Genomic DNA, 18257 nt, shown 5'->3' on the forward strand with positions numbered 1-18257 from the left:
ACGCGCTGCTTAGTCTATCACGGGCTCCCTAGCAATTTGAATGACGTAATCAACCTTCCGCGACCACCAACAATCACAGCTAGCACAGCCGATATACGAAAACCAAGGTGCAAGGCCCTCTGTAGAACTTGGCCAATGCCTTCACGAGACCTCTCTCGCAAGGTCACTAGCGAGACGAAGTCCATACTCATGCTCTCTATTGTCCAAATACTAAACTACTGCGGTTTTCGTTTGTGATTTGTTCGTAACATGTGCTAGTGGTACTTCCACGTTTGTTTACAAACACTACAGAAGTCTTCTTTCTGTCGAAAAGGTGGTATGTTCCACTTTGTTTCATCGCTACTCTAAAACCTAGATGTACATTATTCCTTTTAATGTACCCTTTAATGTGATGTTGCGTTCGATGTATTTAATTCTGCTGTAGAGGATGCCAAAGCCACCTCCAGGTCCACTATACACATTAAAAGGAGATCCAAGTCCAGTACACAGTTTACATTTCTGGGAAAAATCAAGAAATGACAAATTATTTGCCGGCTGTCAATCAGGACAAGTTCAATTATGGAGTCTAAAGGTGAAAATCATGCGTGCATTTTTACGTTAAAACAGCGAAGGGGATGACAGGAAACAAGTTTTTATATTGGATCTCGTGAGCTACTTATGATTCATTATGCTCTAGATTGTAAAGTATGTATAACAAAATGTTTCAGAATTTTTCATGTTCCGAAGAAAGGTATCATTTTCCTAATAGTTAATGTTTAACAGTCGCATGAGCCAGTGGCGAAGTCATTTATCCTTAATATTTGTCAACTTTAAGATTTGTTAAAGCATTCATACTGAGATAGATAGCGGGCTCTTGGACAAACTTTTCGAATGGAATTGCACAATGCAAATGAATTTTGGTCTTTGTAACTGGTACCTCGCGCGGGTTCCAATATAAAAAATACACACAACTAATATACACTTCGGCCTTAATGTAATACTTTTTAAATCGTGACCAAGCATGAGATCACTTAATCAAGTGTATTGGATTTATTGTTTTCGTTGATATTCAATCTGAAAGTTCAATGTGTTTTATTAAATATGTTCGATTTATTTCTTCCGAGCTGATAATTTTCATTTTATTGCAACAGACTAACAGGAGTGTGGAGGGATTGCAAGCTCACTCTGGGCCATGCATCAACGTCGCTTGTTTCCGTGATAGTCTCATCACTCAAGGGAAAGGAGATGGGCATATTAAATTATGGCACTCCCTTGAAGGGGGTGGTTGGGCACCCTCATATACAATCTACACCAAGCATTCAATATTTTGCCGCTTTAGTATTTTGAAGACCGTAGAAGATGAGAATGCCATGATTGTATGTCCTGATGATGATCATTCAGTTGCTGTATACTCTTTGAACACAGGAGAACGATTTGCTCATTTGAACTTTGATAATTTCAGCAAAAATTCAAAGGTAAAGTAAATATAACTGAATTCTCTAACATTGCAACATAAGATAAGCTCTTAGTGAATTATACAAAGAGAGTAGAAGGTTTCTGGCTAAGGACCTTCTCTCCTTTGGCTAAAGGTGCCCAAAACCACTTTATGCTCATCCGCCCAAGTGGAATTAATTGATTCCGACTCTGTCAGTGTACTGTGGATATAAATATTTTAGCAATTTTAACTCTAAACTCAACCCCTACAGTTTATTGATAACTTTTGAATAGAACATAACCATCTACTACAGAATGATGAAAATTGTTTCTACAAATATAAGAATTTCTATTTAACAGTTTGCCATATCTTATTGATCCGGTAAATCAATTTTTTAAATGTTTTGGAGGAGATATTATGGCTGAGTCACTTAAATGCGTTATGTGGGAGTGATGAATTATGGTAGGAAGACAGGAAATGCGATACAATTTTATTCCATGTGGTCTGTTGGTGTCTTGTGGTTAAAGCATTTAATTTCTTCTCCGATAGCCCTTAGTTCAAACTGCTGTGATCTTTGTATTCTTAAGTTGTTTGCAAGGCTTCTGGAGAATTTCATAATGAAAGTCTTAGGTCTTTCCATTTATCTCCCAAAATGTTTATCTTCAGGTGATGTATATTATTCAAAGACACAATTTCAATGACTATCTTCAAAAGTTTCTCTGGCACTTTCTTAATTTCCAATCTTATAATAGTTTGAGCTTATAATTAGCAATTATTTTGTCTTCTGGAGGTAAGCTGGAGTGATTTTACTATTTTTGCTTGCCTCTGTTCTTCTCATGTTCATTTTTTTACCCCAAAGATTCAAAGTAATAGTAATGCCTGTTTGAGAACTTTTTGGACAACCTTTTAGTGTTCTGATATCACATTTTTAAAAAGCACGCATCTTAAAGTTTACCTCTAGTTCTGATGTCCTGTTTTGTGATCTGATCATTCTATTTTTATTATGTAGTTTCTCCTTTAAACTGTTCACTATGTCTTGAAGTTATTTTAGTATTTTTATATTTTCACAGAGCTCATCGTATTTTCAGGCAGACCAAGGTTTAATTGTTGTTTGCCATGCAGGAATGCACTCTTCTGGTAGTGCTCTTTAACTATATTTAGTAAAAATAATTATCGCATTACAATTATATTGTAGCAATTATTTTAGAGAAAATAAATTCTATCCTTCAATAGGACATGGTAGTCCAAGGGTAGAGCATTAGACTACTGACTGAAGGGCCCAGCTTCGATTCCTGGGCGCATCCCTCTGGGCACCTTTAGTTCCACCCTAGCTGTATGATTTTTTGAGTAATATATCTTCCTGGGAAATCATAGCCGCCACAGGGAAACAAACTGGCCCCCCTATCCTGATGTGTGAATTTTACATGCCACCAGGCTTAGTGAAGCGTGAACTCTGCCAACACCTACCAAACCAACCTTCGGGTTGATTACTGTATGTATGGTTTTTTTATGTAGTTTAATATAAAACATATGAATATAATCTGAAAAAGCACATAGCAGCATGGAATAAAAGCAAGAAAAATGCCAAATGTTGCATGAGTTTATAAAAGAACGCTCTATTATATACAAAAAAAGAACGCAAACAGTATTCATACTAGATCTGCATGAATACCTCATCATCCACCAAAAATGTGTGTAGTAGGGGTGTAAGCACCAGGTGGGATAGGTAAGGGATACGGGAGAGAAAGAGAAAAGGGAAAAACCATTCAATGGAAAAAACTCCAAAAAATGTGCATATTTAATCATAAATGGCGGCAAAAACTTAGTTCAAAAGAACTGGCAATTTCACACAACAGTTTTTTGTTATGCCAAAAAAAGGGGATAAAAATGAACCACACCCATTTATACGACAGATCATCACCATACCAAGGCAGGTCATGCAGAACTGGGAAGTAAGAAGATGAAATTCTACTATTCCATGGACATGCAACAATGGTCCCGATCCCTAAAGTCACAGCTAGAGAATATGTCAGCCTGCTGTTGGCAGTGGATGGAGTGAGGCATCACCTCCTCAGAGAGGGACAAGGGATGGAAGAGAGAGTTTGAAAAATAGCTTTAAAGGGAAGGGGATATTGTAATGGCCCAACATTCATTATATTACAGTCCCATGCAGGAAGGTATTTGCCAACAAAACACTCAAGATAGTGAAAGTTCATGTATTTATGTTCAACTAATTATTCCCAAGATGCTGTGGGTGGCAAGTGATATCTCTAGCCCTACCGTTACTATAATGTATAGTGCGTGGGACGGAGTTCTTGAGTCTGCTAGTTCTGGCATCTATTCCTCAAATCTTTTATTGATGATATAAGTGACCTATGTATGCTGGATTTCAAATAATTAACAGACTTTGGCACTGAAGCCAGCAGCTCTAAATTATTTAATAACTTCAACCCAGCATTGCCCTTCATTGAACCTCCTGAATATCATAAATGAGACCTTTTTCAGTCGGATCCCATGCACCGCATGCATATTAAGCATGCACCTGAGTCATATATCAATAGATAACAACAGTGAAAAAGTGTTTCAGCAAAAAAGAAAAGTACAATAATTGTCAAATGATTACATATTAACATTGTGGTCATTGTCACATCTTGGGTGCAGTGCTTTGTCACATCTCACACCTTAAATTCTTAACCTGATTTTTATACCAGTTTGATCACTCCTTACACAATGTTTGCTTTCTGGAAGAATCTTTATGATCTCTTTGCGCGAGAGACCTGGTTGATCTTATTGATTGCGGGATTTGTTAACACCACCTCTTAACTTCTTATTCTGTTATTCTTTGGCAAACTTTTCTATTATAGAGTTGTTGAAGTCCAATTGAGATATTGGTTTGTTCCCACCTAAAACATTTTATAAATAATATGTGCATTGAGAAGTATTCTTGATAATGCATTGATCACAACCTTTTTAAATACTTTTAGGTGTTCTTCTTTCATCCAAATACACATTAAGCATCACATCAGACATATATATTCCCACCATATATCAGCTGTATTCCACTAATATACATGTATCTCGCTTGGAAAAGGGTATCATATTTCTTTTTGATGCTATGTTTTACACAGTTGGATCTGAATTAGAACTAAGGAGCAATGCATGCTTTCTTTGAGATTTCTGTTTCCTACCCAGTGTCTGCACCCAGTAACAGGAAGGCATTTCTAAAAAAATCTAAGCTCTCGCACATAGAACTTTTGTGAAATCTGGTAAGGGAGAATTTTTTATTTCTACATAGTGTTCCTGTAGTGTATGTCCTTGCTGATTAGAGGTACCTAGCCAAAGGAATTCAATGTTGTCACAGAAGAGGTGGCAAACATATTAGTTACTATAGTATAAGCCAAACCATTTTGTTTTACATAATCTTTGTCTGAATTACTTTTTGCTCCAAGTTAAGCATAGAACACAGTAGAGTAATCAGAGATGGCATCATACACTATTCAAAAATTTACTCCCCAGTGATGATGGTGTTTATTTGGTTATTGCTGCAATAATCTGTGGTGACTTAGCAACTTGTTATTACTGCAGAGAGGGTGAACCCAAGGGTGAGACTGCAAATAGCTGTTTCCTACTAATTCATATTTGAAGCCCCTCCCCTTTCATAGGCTTATTTTAATGACCTGAGCAGACCCTGGCGTCAATCTGAAATCCAGGCCATCACAGCTCTATGCCACTATAATTTCCATTTTATAGAATAGTGTGATCAAGTTATACTATGTTTTATTTGAGGATATGGCTTGACCTAAGTGACTGCGTGTGGCATCAGCCCTTTATGTTGACTCCCTTGCTAATTCTTATCTTGATCTAGATGCATTTCTTAGAATTAAATTCTCTTTTAATATCTCTTGGAGCTGTGTTATCTTTGATTTAATTTTTTTTTAGTATTTGTTTCCCTTCTGAGAGCTATTACGAGTGAAGTGCGTAGCATTTGATCTTTTACTGTCATGAAAGATTAGGTAGAGGTTAACTTCACCAAACCTTTATTTATCCTATATTTGCTTTATTTTTCAGAGCTATGGATACATTATGGCACTTAAGGCTTTTAATGATCCATACACTCAGCATCCCATGCTTTTGGTCGCACATGAAGCAGGTCAGCTTAGTTTGAAAGATCTTTCAAATGGAGGGAAGGAGATTTGCTGTCTTAATGTCGGTGAACCAATCCTGTGCTTGGATTTTGACCCAAATGAAGGAACTGGAATATATGGCTCACCAGAGGGTGCTCAAATAAAAAAATTTAGCATTGACACTCAAACCGGAAACTGTCAACTAGGAAGCCTTACTGCCATTACAAACCCAGGAATCTCTAGCATTGAAATTCGTCCAGATTTCAAGCTTGTTGCTACAGGAGGTTGGGATGGAAGGCTGAGAATTTTTTCATGGCAGCGAAGAAAGAAAGAAACAAGTGATGTTAATTTAGTAGAGGAAAAGAATGAATGTGCTCATACCCTGTCAATTTCACAAGATAGTACATTAAATCTAATGGCTCCAAAAAGTTCCTTTCAACCTTTAGAAAAGGGTGCCCTAATAGCTACTGGACCAGCTGAAGATAGAGGGAGTATTAGTAGTGAAAAATGCATCTCATCGAAAGGGACCAATAATGAACATGTGCCAGCTTATAGGAAACCAATGAAACCTCTGGCTGTGTTAAATCATCACACCAAAGCAATCCAAAGTGTTGTTTTCTCAGTTGGCCCAGTGGAGTCATGGGAAAGCTCATGTCTGTTAGCAGCAGGTTCTCATGATGGTGGAATATCTTTATGGGATTTATATAATTGATTTGTGTCATTTCTATGAAATAAGACCATGCTTAGCACATTTTTGTGAAATTTCATAAATTAACAACAGTTATCTCAAATTTGAGCATAATGAATAAATATATTTTAATTTAGTGATACTGCATCCAGTTAATGTACTGGGAGAGTCATTTGAGAAGTAAAAAATATTCTCTTTATTTAGTTTGCTGCTATTGTTGAAATAAAATATTAACCCACCCTTGAGAGGTAAATTATTTTGTATTAAAGAATGAAATCAAGTAAAATGTTTATCCATTAATGAGTATGTAAAAAAATATGATAATTATATTTTTAATTATATTCATAGTTTGAGCCTAACTGTACAGAACTTTGCATTGGGGATTAGTAAAATTCTGACTGATTTTCTCCCACTTACTTCTGACTAGCATAATACTCACTTCTTAAATAAATCTCCTTTTACTTGAATTTAACCAATAAATTTGTTCATTCTACACCATGAGAGGCATATGACATGCAGAAATATGGTTGCATCAAAATGAAGAGGAATTAGGAAAATAATTGGTTTTTTTATTCATTGATAAAGGTAAAGTTTCATCCACAATAAATGTATGGCATAGACTAACTCAGATTACAATTATTTCTCAAAGTGTCTAATTTCACCCGACATTGTAGACAAATTAAATTGTTTTAAAGATAGGAAAACAGATAATATACTGTTAATTGTGAAAGCACGCAACTCTTTCAGTGAGGAAAACAAATATTTTTATATATATCAGAGTTAACTTCAGAGAAATCATTTTAAATCAAATATAGAATGAGATTAATATTCAAGAGAGCAGCCTTCTCTTTATAATGCAACGGTATGTAACTACGTCTATACTTCTGCAGAAAATTAGCTTTGGTTGGGGGAAAGGAGCACAATGCATTGAAAATTGAATTTGGTAACTTTATGTTGAAGGAACTTTATTTTCCTCAATTACATAGGGAGTGTATTCATCATATAGTATTAAATGGAAATGTGCTGTGTGATATCGTTAATTATTTAGCCTGCACTGATTTGGTAAGCAATTCCTAATTGAAAAGGACATTCTGGCCTCGTGAAGTCTTCAAATCACGGTAATGGGTGGTAGACCTTCCATAGCTTTTTTCAATCATTTATAGATCAATTTAATTTTATTAACCCAATATTTAAGAAAATGAGACACTTACTCTATTTATCCTTGGTGCAACTGATTCATGTGCCTTTTAGTCTTCTAATCTAATGACCTTATTTGGAATTGTCTAAAAAGAGGAGCAGGAAATGGAAAATCATGTGGCACGATTATATAGGAATTAATAATGAACACAATGCTTACCAAAACCTTGGAGATATTGTTCATATCCTGTACTTTTGAAAACCATAGGAGCTATTACATATTATTAAAATTTTCCAATTTAAATAGAATTTAGCGATCGAGAGTGAATTAGTTGACAATTCATATGTTAAGCGTTGAATACCATCGCGACTTTTTTTAACCAGAGATAGGAGAGTATCCAGTCGTAGGGTCACTTTGCCGATCCTGTTTTCCTCAGCTTTTAATAGAATGGTATTGAGAATAATAGCACCATCTGGTAGGTGCATTTTAATGAGTTCAAGGCAGCCACTGATGTCATTAAAATCGGGCGAAGTTTTTACCTGAGTTATTTAACCAAAAATATTATCGTATGTTACTCCAGGCTTGTACCCTCATATTTTCTCTCTTCTTCATGGTTGGCTCCAGTTTTCAACTTTTCCATTTACTTCGTTTACATTCTTTTTCGTTTCCCATTTGCAATTGTTTCGCCAACTTTCTGACAAGCTTGACTAATAGATGTAAAGATACAACCAATGTGACAATTGCTAATAGAATGCAAATCATCTTTCAAAAATATAGATTTTGAAAATGATGATTTTTAAATTGTAAAATAGGCCTAAAGAAAGGAGATGAGTCTTATCTCCACGAATTTCGATATTAACAGCATATAACGAACTTCACTAAGTGAGTAAATCAAGGTAAAGACATATGAAAGTATAACGTCACCGAAATGTTTGCAAATAAATTCCCCACTGTACATGAACTACATGACGTTGATGAAGCAGTGTATTTTCGTGATGTTCGAATTACCCTCTCAGACACGCACTCCGATTGTCTCAAGTTTCAAAAGGAATTCGTTTTAAGCGATATATCGCTCGCCAACTTCGACATGAAAAAGATTATTAATGAAAATCGACCTTGGTCAACGTTATGGTGAACTGCGCACGCGAGATTTATTCTTGAAAATGAAAGTGTATGCTCAAACGTAATTGACGCGTACGTGTTCGTACGTACAATTTCATCATGTCGATCTGTCGCAGATTAAAACGCGGGGAAAAAGCCAACTGGAGTCCCTTTTGTGACTGTGGTGCTAATATTGGACGTCATTCCATATTAAAGTGTTCTTGTGGTGAAGAAGACGAAGGTGCTTATCAAGTATTTAACTAAATTAGATTCCTTGCGATAATAACACTTACTTAAATCGGTAATGTAAGTAAATTCCCTCATTAAAGTATTCAGCTAATTTTGTTGACGATGTTATTGAACGAGGGTGTAGCAATTGAGATTGATGCTAAGGGTCATCCTGCTTCGTTAGTCTACCCCAGTTGACAACCAAAGTTGCCCACGGCTTTGAAATCCATCCTATATTATTGTTTCTCTGTTTGAACAATATTGCCAAGTTTCTTATTTTATTGTAATTTTAACTGCTTCTAGATACTAAATTAGTACAATCGACTACATTTATTACTTTGAAGAACTTCCCATGTTTTGTTCGCTGTAATTTATATCATTTCTTCAAAATGAAAAATTCATTTCTCATTGTTAATCCCATAACTCTATTTTTCATCAGGTTGGGTGGAATGGGCTTGGGATCCAGGCGATCCAGGTTCACCTGTCACTAATCCACATGGCACAGCATTTATTGGACGTGGATTCGGTCGTCCACCATTCCTTGGTTCCCCAATACAACTCATGTCAGATAATAGACAGGTTAGGATTAGCCTATTGTTCCAAAGGTTTAATAATACCAATTTGAAGACATTGGTGGTAATGTTCCTTGAATAACTCACACTGATTTGCGATCTATATAATTTCTAGTCATTCCTTTATGAATTCATGTATTCACCCTAAGTATGTCAATGAATGTTGTATTCTAGGTGATGTTTCACCCTAGCTACAGCTCTGGAACAGTAGCTGTGAGAGGGCAACACCCATTAGAGCCTGGTATGCATCACTATTGGGAAGTAAAGATTTTAACGTCCCTCTATGGAACAGATATGGTGAGTGTCTACATTGTTTAGCAGTTGTCGCCTTGTCCAAGTTGTTATCTCATAGGCCAAGAAAGTCCAAGCAAGCTAGAAAAAATGTCACAATATATTGGAACAAAATCATTGCTATGGATATGATTTATTTATTCATTATATGATTATATATATTTGATATGTTTAAAAAATACTGCTGCCACCATGCATGCATTAACTTAGTATGATTCGTTTCTGTAAATATCTGTTGACCTTCATGTACAAGTATTCATATTTTTTGTTAAAGTCTTGAATTGTTATTTATCTGTGTTTGATTTTGTAATTAGTTCATAGATAGAAAAATTTCCCCTGACATTTCCTTCAGCGATCACGCCTTTCTGTGTTTTGAATTTGGAAAGAATTTTGAGTCGGACTCATACTCCATGGGCACAATTAATATTATTTTATTTTTTATTCAAGGACTTAGTTAATGACTGCAATAGGGACCCTGCAACCCATTTCATCGTTTCTTACCCGTTAACAATGGGAAAGATTATTTTAGGACTATTTTTGCAAAAACTTTGTTCTTTTAAGGTGTGAATTCGAAAAAATTCGATTGGTTCCCAGATAATGTTTACTTATTTCCAATTACAAAATTTAAGTGGTATGTGACATTCAGAAATAGCTTTCAGTTCTGACTTACAACCTGATAAACAAAATGATTACCTAGTGTTTGACCAGCATCGTTATCCACTCAAGAATTATTTAATTTATAAATATGGGTCATGATGTTATAATCAGGTTAACCAGAGAAATATTTGTCAAAATTATGCCTTTGATGGTCCCTATATTTAAACCATGTTAGCTGCTGAATTTCGTATTTTCAAATTTTTGTTGGACCTATGTCAATGTTTCTATGTTAACTATAAGGCATCTCTTATTTTTGAATTTACAATGAAGTAGTCCTTTCAAATGAAACTACTGAAAATTGATAGTAAATTCCTTTTTATGAATTTTTCTGTCTCCATTTCAAATGGTCACGAACTGTATAATTTAACAATATTTTAACTATACTTTTTTGTATGTAGATGGTTGGTGTTGGAACTGCCGAAGTGGACTTGCATAAAGACATATTTAAATACTGCAGCCTTCTCGGTGAAGACAATGAATCTTGGGGATACTCCTACAATGGTCTGTTTTAATTAATATTTTCCAGTGATTTTGTGTATAATTTTTGCTCACTTTAACAATTCTCACACAATTTATCATCAGTGTATACAGGTGCTCAGTATGGTATATATGAGAAATTGGGTATGTATAAGGAAACCATAAATGTAACACTTTTCTGTGTCCCTCAATTTTCTGTTCAGCTCTAAGAAATGAAATGTTTTATTATTTTAGCATGCATAAATAAGGTTTGGAATCCAGCCATGCATCGACAATCAAACAAGTTTTTTTTCTCTTTCTCCGTCCCCACTAAAGTATAGAGATGTTTTTCTCATGTTTCTTTGAAAACAAAGCTGAACAGTATGAATGTGTGCCTATCAGATTGAGTAGGAACTGGTAAAATTGTGTCCAACTTCCAGCTTGATTCTGTTTCTTTGGTTTGATCAACTCAATTAACAATTATATCTCAGAGATAATGCCTAATGGCATTTCCCTGTAAAGAGCAGACGACATACTTACCCTGCTGCTAGGTTAACATATAAATATGTATCAGTTTAAATTTGACTGTATTCCTGTTTTTTTCTGTAAAAGATTGACTTTGTTTATTTTACTAGTTAATTTTTGCTCTATCATATTAATAATTTATTTAATTATTGATTAATTACAATGTTTTGTACTGAGCATTGACATGTCCAGTTGTTGGTTTTTATAAAACCGTAGACTCAGCAATCAACCCAAAGGTCAGTTTGGTAGGTGATGCTCGAGTAGTAGTAGTTTTGAGGGGAGGCGACCGACAGCTAAGGTCATTTGCGCCATAGGGGATGGATAGGAAAGGATGAAGGGTGGAGAGAAACCCGGCGTCGGCATTAGCCTACTCTTTACGAAAGGCGCCAAGGGGTCCGCAGTTTAACATCCCATCCGACGGACGGCGTACTCACTCAAAGTGCCCTCCACAAAGCACCTCAAGTAGGGATCGAGATACCTCTGAAAAATATTCAACACCGCCGGGATTTGAACCCGCGCCCTCATGGTGGGAGGCCAGTACGTTAGCCCCCGCACCATCTCGATCCCCCGTGATGCTCGAGTTCTCCCAGTACTAAGCCTGACAGTATAGGAAATTCACACATCAGGGGGTGGGGGGGAAGTTCCTTTACCTGTGCTGGTTTTGATTTCCCTGGTAGATTTGGTTCCCAAATAATCACATTGCTTGTGTGGATGAGGATGCCCAGAGAGGCATGCCCTGTAAGCAAGCCTGAGCCCCTTAATTAGTGGTCCTATGCTCCTCTACCCGCTCCGTTACCCCTTAACTACTGCAACTCGTTCACATGCATGTAACATTAAAGCTTCAACATTTTGCACCAATTTTCGACGTGGGGGCCACATTTTGTGCATATTCGAATTGTTTCATGCCAACATTATAATTGTGGTTTTAATTCAGAAATGCAAACATTCTCTCTTATGAAAAACCTCAGGGTAAAACAAAATGAATTGAAAAGAAATTGTCTTCATTGCTAGGAATCTTTAACCCACTTTCAGATATCATTAAATGATAGTAAGTTGAAGTGGTTCATGGTTCTTAATTTTCACAATCAGTCATCGATGCGAAATGCTAGCATATTTGCAGCTGTTATCATAAGAAATTTTATCTGGAGTTCAGAATTGAATCAGGAGTCAAGAATAAAATTAAAAAATTACTAGACTACGGGCCCTATAAAAGTTGAGCCCACCATTACACATGCAAAATCTTCTAGTTGACAGAAAATACCACTAGAACAAACATTCATTAATTATTTCTGTGCAGAATTCGCTTTGCTGCTTGGGTAGTTAGTTGTCTTAAGAATTACTTACCATGCATTAAAGCTCTAATACAAGATTAATTGACATCCTCTGCATTAACTTCCTCATCGTGCTCAACATTTTTGTGTGAGACCTTAAATGTAAAGCGACTTGGACTTCAAATGCATGAAGGTTCTCCTCTTTCTTGTTGGCACAGATAATCTAATGACTTTTTTCACCCCACATCATCCACAAGTTTGTGAGACATGTCTGCAGTTACCCATCTGAGGCTCTGCTTTTTCAACTTCTACCCCCCACATTCAAGTGAGATTTGGAGTGGACCATCCTAATATTCTTCCTTGGTCCATCTCATCACAGCAGAACAGCACTATAAATTTTTTCAGGGGACTTTCATTCCAAATATGGTATGCAATCCATATTACTGTGATTGGAAAATTCATGGTTCTGTGAATGGCCTGGTGGATATACTGTTAGAATTGTACTGGTTATATTGGAGGTCCTATAAATAAGCACGGTTTATGTAATCTAATGTAAAATTTCATCAATCAAATTTCCAAGAAGTGTAATATTTTATGGTTTTCATTTGTGGCCAAATTTTTGAAGGGTGGTATTACAAATTACACAATTTTCGAAAAGATATTTAGATTCATAATTTTCATTTTAAATTACTTTCTATTTTCTTTTTTGCTCAATAGAAGTATATGATTGTATGTTTGCCCTGGGATCCAGATAATCCACTCTTGGCTTTTTCTCAGGATCCCCAGAGGCTGAATTCACAACACCCATGAAATCCGTAGAACTTGTACGTTCAACCTTAGCATAAGCAGGCAAGCATGCTACCCATGGTACTGAACTGGCCAGCTTAGTAAAGGAATTTTAATTAATAAAATAACCATCTACTTTATGGTAATGTGAAGCCAAGATTCCTTAAAATGTCTTGATTATCCTAACCAAAAGTCATAGTTCAATTTCTGTCTTTTAGTGAGAAGTTGTGCTGTCACATAATTTTTTTCTGGAGAGAAGTTGATGATATGGTATGGTCATCTGACCACCTAAGCCATCAGAGCACCTTAAAGCCAAACCATCGTTATTGATCAATTTTTAATTTGTGCTTCTAAAATAACTGGTAATTGAAAATCAATTAAATCTAAAATGTTATTCGCTTTCTTTTGATAATACTCTTGATAAATCTTTGTATGTTAACAAATTTTTATATAAATGTACACACGTTGTTCTTTGTTTCCAATGTTGGATGAAAGAAAACTAGTGCTGATTTTATTAACTCAACATTTACTCCTTCATAGGCAATTTGCAACATGGTGGTGAGAAAACTTATAATGGATATCCATTTGGATTGGGCAGTATAATAGGTGTACACGTGGATCTTTGGCATGGCAAACTGGAATTTTTTCTCAACAGAAAACCATTAGGTAATTTTTGCTTTTAGTATTTAAGTTATTTGTTTGTGTGTATGTTAGTAGAAATCATGTACTCACTGATAAAAGTAGTTCTTGGCAAGAATTTGTTAGTTTGGTCCTAGTAGTGGGGGTCCTAGCACTATGGTAGTGAATGTTTGGTTACAATGAGGATTCCATTGTTTTCACTCTTTGTGTAGCCATAAAATTGCCTTCTGGTTCTAAAACCATGATGAAATGCATTTCATTGTCATCCTGGGAAAAGTTTGAGATATTGAGAACAGAGAGATAGAACTATGTATCTTTTATAAATACGTCTGCAATGAAATTAAAGTCTTAAAAGTATTTTGGGGAGGGAAGAATATTACTGCAACTGTGGCCACCATAGGCCATTTTTACTATTAGAGATAGGTGTACAATTGACCATGGGTAATTGACGCTGCTGGGATATGAGCCATAGCACATGGGTTTGTTTGTAGAAACTTGTCCATAGTGGAAATTTAGCATTTGAATATAAGTAAAGACATCACTTTGCGGTTCTGAATCTCTTAGGAGATAAATATTAACTTATTTAATAGTCACCATTAAACGACACTGATTTTTAAATGGTTGACAACTTTAACATCTACCAACTATGCATGTGAATAAAAGTTTAAAAAATGATGCTGTCAATGCATTCAAACCTGGCGGTAAATCAGGCAAAGCATGCTTTTCACAAATTTATTGTGCCATTTATGTTCCATATGTGTTCCATTTGTGTGTCATAGAATTCTTTAAGATTTTTATGTGTAATTCTCATGTGTGTGTTAAGAATTATAATAATATTGTGCATGTGCTCATGTGCCATTCTCTTCTACAGGGGTGGCATTTAGCAACCTCCATGGGAAAACTCTTTATCCAATGGCATCTTCTACTGCTGCCAAAAGTGGCATTCGACTCATCCATGCATCATCACATCCACACACACTGCTTTTGTCTTGTACACGTGCTCTTGGCATTGCATCTGAAGCTGCCTTGTATGAAAACCATCCAAATAAACCGAGTAAAAGGCATTGTGTAGATGGCAGTGGCACTGATGCAGTGTGGGGATCATCCATAACGAAGGGCACAAATGATGCAGCGAGCTGTCACAGGGGAGGTGCACCAGCAGAAGTTTTATCTTGTAGAAGCCTTTCAAAGGTGCTTGATGGGCATTCTTGTTCAACACTGCCAGCATCTTCCATCAACTCAGGAAGGGGTACATTTTGTATCTCAAATAACCTGGGTGATGGAGCATTAGCCAAAGGACTGCTCTATTCCAAGAATTGTGATAAAATGCCATGCTCTCACTCGGTAGAAAATGGCTCAAAATCGGAAAACAGTCATGTAGTTTGCAAAAATTGTGAATACTCGGAGTCTGTTGTTGAAAGTAAAACTGTGATGCCAGCGGGCAAATTGCCTCAGTCAGGTCATTGGTTCCGAGCTACTTTGAATGCTGAACAACGTCCTACAAAAGAACCACATGTACAGTTAGGAATGAGCAGTTCACCCTCCACTGGCACTGCAGATGCAAGTCTTCCCAAACCCAGAAGTGGCACCTCTTCCTCAGAAGTGAAGCCCAAAGAGCATATTAACATGCTGGCATGGCTGCAGGAAGAAAAAGTGGATCCAACCCCTAAGCTTGACATTCGGATGTGCCCTCGAAAGAGGAAGCAGCATTCCAACTGCGATTTTGTGGAGTGCATCTGGTCAATTCCAGGTCTGAGAGCCAAAGTTGAAGGCTCCTTCTGGTGGTTGCTAGGCACAAGGAAGGGGAAGGGTGTACTGGTGGCCTGTGGGGATGCAAGCCTAGCTTACCCATCATTGATAATTGTGGATGAGGATGAGTGGGCTACTGGAGGGGAAATGGTGAAAAGTGGCCAGGGTGAGAGGATGCGCCATCAGGCATCAGAGGACAGTGTGAGCAGGCGGTGTCACGAGAGACTGTGTCTCATGTGCCATCCAGTGATCTGAAGGATTATGCCATGCATGTATGTCCATATAGAATTTTGTGAAGTAGAAGAGTTGGACTGACCAGATGTGTGTTTGGTTTATGCGACTGTTTGGTCAAATTCTTTCACCTTATTGGTGGCAAAATGAAATGGATTTCAGATATTTTGATTGCATATGATTGGTGAAGCTTTAATGTCATAATGAACGTACCTAAAGGTGAAATTGATCTTTGTGCCAAGTTACCTGTTAAGTTAAATGTATTGCCAGAAGTGATTAATAGGGATAATTTTACCAGTTGTTGGAATATTAATTAACAGTTGCAATTTTTCCATGTAATGTGTTGAAAGAGGATCTGAGCCATGGAAGGTGTATTTACTGTCAACTGTCCCACCTCTGCCTCTCCACCCCTAAATCCCTTACATTATTTATTTTAGAAGTTAGTGTAAGCTTCAACAGTTGAGCCTGTAAGAATCAAATGAATAAGGTAATTGAGAAAAATTTAGCTCGACTCGTTTCAGGGTTATCATTTTACTAACGTTTCCTGTGTAAACCAAAATCCTAAGACTTTCTTTTTTGATAAATATTTCTTGTTTGTGGAAGTGATTTTGTAAACTGTCTTCCTTAAATTTGTTTGTAATGATGATAAGTAATGATTATCAATGACTTGGGTTAACCTTTTTTACTCTTCTATAGCTGAAACTACATATGTATATATTGTTGTAACCTTTACTTTTGTACAGATTCATGTTTACTAATGCAGATGTTTTGAAAAATAAGGAAGCAGTAATTTGAATTTTCCCATTGTAGTGTCTCATCAGTCAGTTTGATAGTGTGAAGTATCAAAGACCTCATGCCAAAAACCTAGGATGTAACTGGGTTATATCATAATGCATGCATATTTCCTTTTATGTCCTATAATGAGATATATAATTGACTGATATTGCTTTTTATGAATAAACTCTTCTCATTTATAAATCTATTAAGTAAGTCAATTTGTACAGCTCCTTCACCAAATATTATTAACGCCAGAATTGCTTGATGTCTTTATTTGGGCAAATTTGAGACCAAATGGTCCCTTCTGCCACTTCTGCTTGAATGATAGGAGATGCTTGGTTGCAATTGGTAGAAGGAAAGTCTGAATATGCAGTTTAGGGTGAGGGGTAAGGGATCAATTATCACCTGTGCTGTTCGACATCCATATGGATGAAATACATGAGTAGTTAAAGAGACATGGGAAGAACTCTAGATAGGAATGAAAGTCTGTGAGGAAACCATAACATCTGATAGGTATGTGGGTGATCAAATTTTATTTAGCCAGTCAGCCAAGGGGTTACAAATATTGCTGAACACTTAGGAAAGCCAGTGTGATAGGTATGGGATGAGAATAAATATATACCAAACAAAGGTTATACACAGTTTAAAAAAAGAGGAATGCTACGTTAAATATTAAAGTAGGCATTCATAAACTGGAGCAGGTGGAACAGTTAACCTTTTTCCAAAGTTTAATGGATGAAAATGTTCTAAGTGGTTGGGATATAAGAAGACTTGTATTTGGTAAAGAAACTTTGACGAGGAAGGAAAGAATTGATGACATGGATGTCGAGTCAAGATTTTAAGGAAAGGCTTATTTAAAATTTGAATAAAACATGGTTATGTACAATGCGGAAACATGGTAATTGAAGCAGGATGATAGGCATTGATAGGAGGCTTTTGATATGTGGAGAAGGCAAAGTGGACAAAAAGGAAAACAAATGAGAAAATGCTAGGCATGGTTGGCGGAGAAGAGGGGTGGTTGGGAGAAATCATAGGGAGACAGGTAAAATGGATGAAGGGCTTATTGATCAGCAGTGGGATGTTGAAGACTAATAGAGGGGAGAAATTTAGGCAAACAAGGAAAGGGCAAGAACAGGATAGGGATGTTCGATCGGAGGAAGGAATAATTCATAATTGAAGAGAGGTTTGCTGTAGTGCTAAATGTAGTGTTTTGTTGGGAGGCAAGGAAATGTATAGTTTTCCATTCAAAATCTACCTTAACTTGTAAAATAATATTGAGAGATGTTAACAACTCGTCTGTGACCACTATCCTCAGCTATAACACTGGTCAACATTATTTTTGGCGCACACAAATGAGAGCCTAAAACTACTTTTCATGATGAATTCAAATATTAGGGATGAGTATAGTTACATCATTATGGATTTTGAAGAGTATAGGACCAAGTTTTAACTTATCAAATCATACTGAAAAAAATCATTAACATATTCCAAAACTGATGAAATCATGCAAACCAACTTAATGCCAATTTCTTATTCTATGACAAATAGTAATTGTGCCAGTGTTTGCACATATGTAATACAAATCAAGCAAGGGTGGTTGTGATCCATGA

The 18257-nt window shown here is 36.3% G+C and overlaps 2 protein-coding genes across 2 annotated transcripts; both read left to right on the forward strand.

The window, feature by feature from the left end:
• The first annotated feature begins 268 nt into the window (after positions 1-268).
• On the forward strand, positions 269-6362 carry LOC139701168 (guanine nucleotide-binding protein subunit beta-like protein 1). Its single transcript, XM_071599741.1, has 4 exons — positions 269-316; positions 425-571; positions 1131-1454; positions 5483-6362. Exons 2-4 carry the CDS (start codon positions 428-430, stop codon positions 6248-6250), a joined length of 1236 nt encoding a protein of 411 aa, XP_071455842.1. The 5' UTR covers positions 269-316; positions 425-427; the 3' UTR covers positions 6251-6362.
• Positions 6363-8489: 2127 nt separating this feature from the next.
• Positions 8490-16846, forward strand: LOC139691236 (uncharacterized). Its single transcript, XM_071588982.1, has 6 exons — positions 8490-8706; positions 9133-9272; positions 9440-9562; positions 10612-10714; positions 13792-13917; positions 14762-16846. Exons 1-6 carry the CDS (start codon positions 8586-8588, stop codon positions 15892-15894), a joined length of 1746 nt encoding a protein of 581 aa, XP_071445083.1. The 5' UTR covers positions 8490-8585; the 3' UTR covers positions 15895-16846.
• Positions 16847-18257: the final 1411 nt, after the last annotated feature.

The sequence above is a fragment of the Hetaerina americana genome, unplaced genomic scaffold (genome assembly GCF_022747635.1).
Source record: "Hetaerina americana unplaced genomic scaffold, ioHetAmer1.1.p SCAF_1, whole genome shotgun sequence".
NCBI lineage: Eukaryota > Metazoa > Arthropoda > Insecta > Odonata > Calopterygidae > Hetaerina > Hetaerina americana.

Excerpts from the sequence above, each read along its gene's own strand:
- LOC139701168 (XM_071599741.1), top strand. The coding sequence starts at position 428 with ATGCCAAAGCCACCTCCAGGTCCACTATACACATTAAAAGGAGATCCA. Across the intron at positions 572-1,130 it reads TTCAATTATGGAGTCTAAAG|ACTAACAGGAGTGTGGAGGG; the intron begins GTGAAAATCATG and ends TTATTGCAACAG. Across the intron at positions 1,455-5,482 it reads ATTTCAGCAAAAATTCAAAG|AGCTATGGATACATTATGGC; the intron begins GTAAAGTAAATA and ends TTTATTTTTCAG.
- LOC139691236 (XM_071588982.1), top strand. The coding sequence starts at position 8,586 with ATGTCGATCTGTCGCAGATTAAAACGCGGGGAAAAAGCCAACTGGAGT. Across the intron at positions 8,707-9,132 it reads TTGTGGTGAAGAAGACGAAG|GTTGGGTGGAATGGGCTTGG; the intron begins GTGCTTATCAAG and ends ATTTTTCATCAG. Across the intron at positions 10,715-13,791 it reads TTGGGGATACTCCTACAATG|GCAATTTGCAACATGGTGGT; the intron begins GTCTGTTTTAAT and ends ACTCCTTCATAG.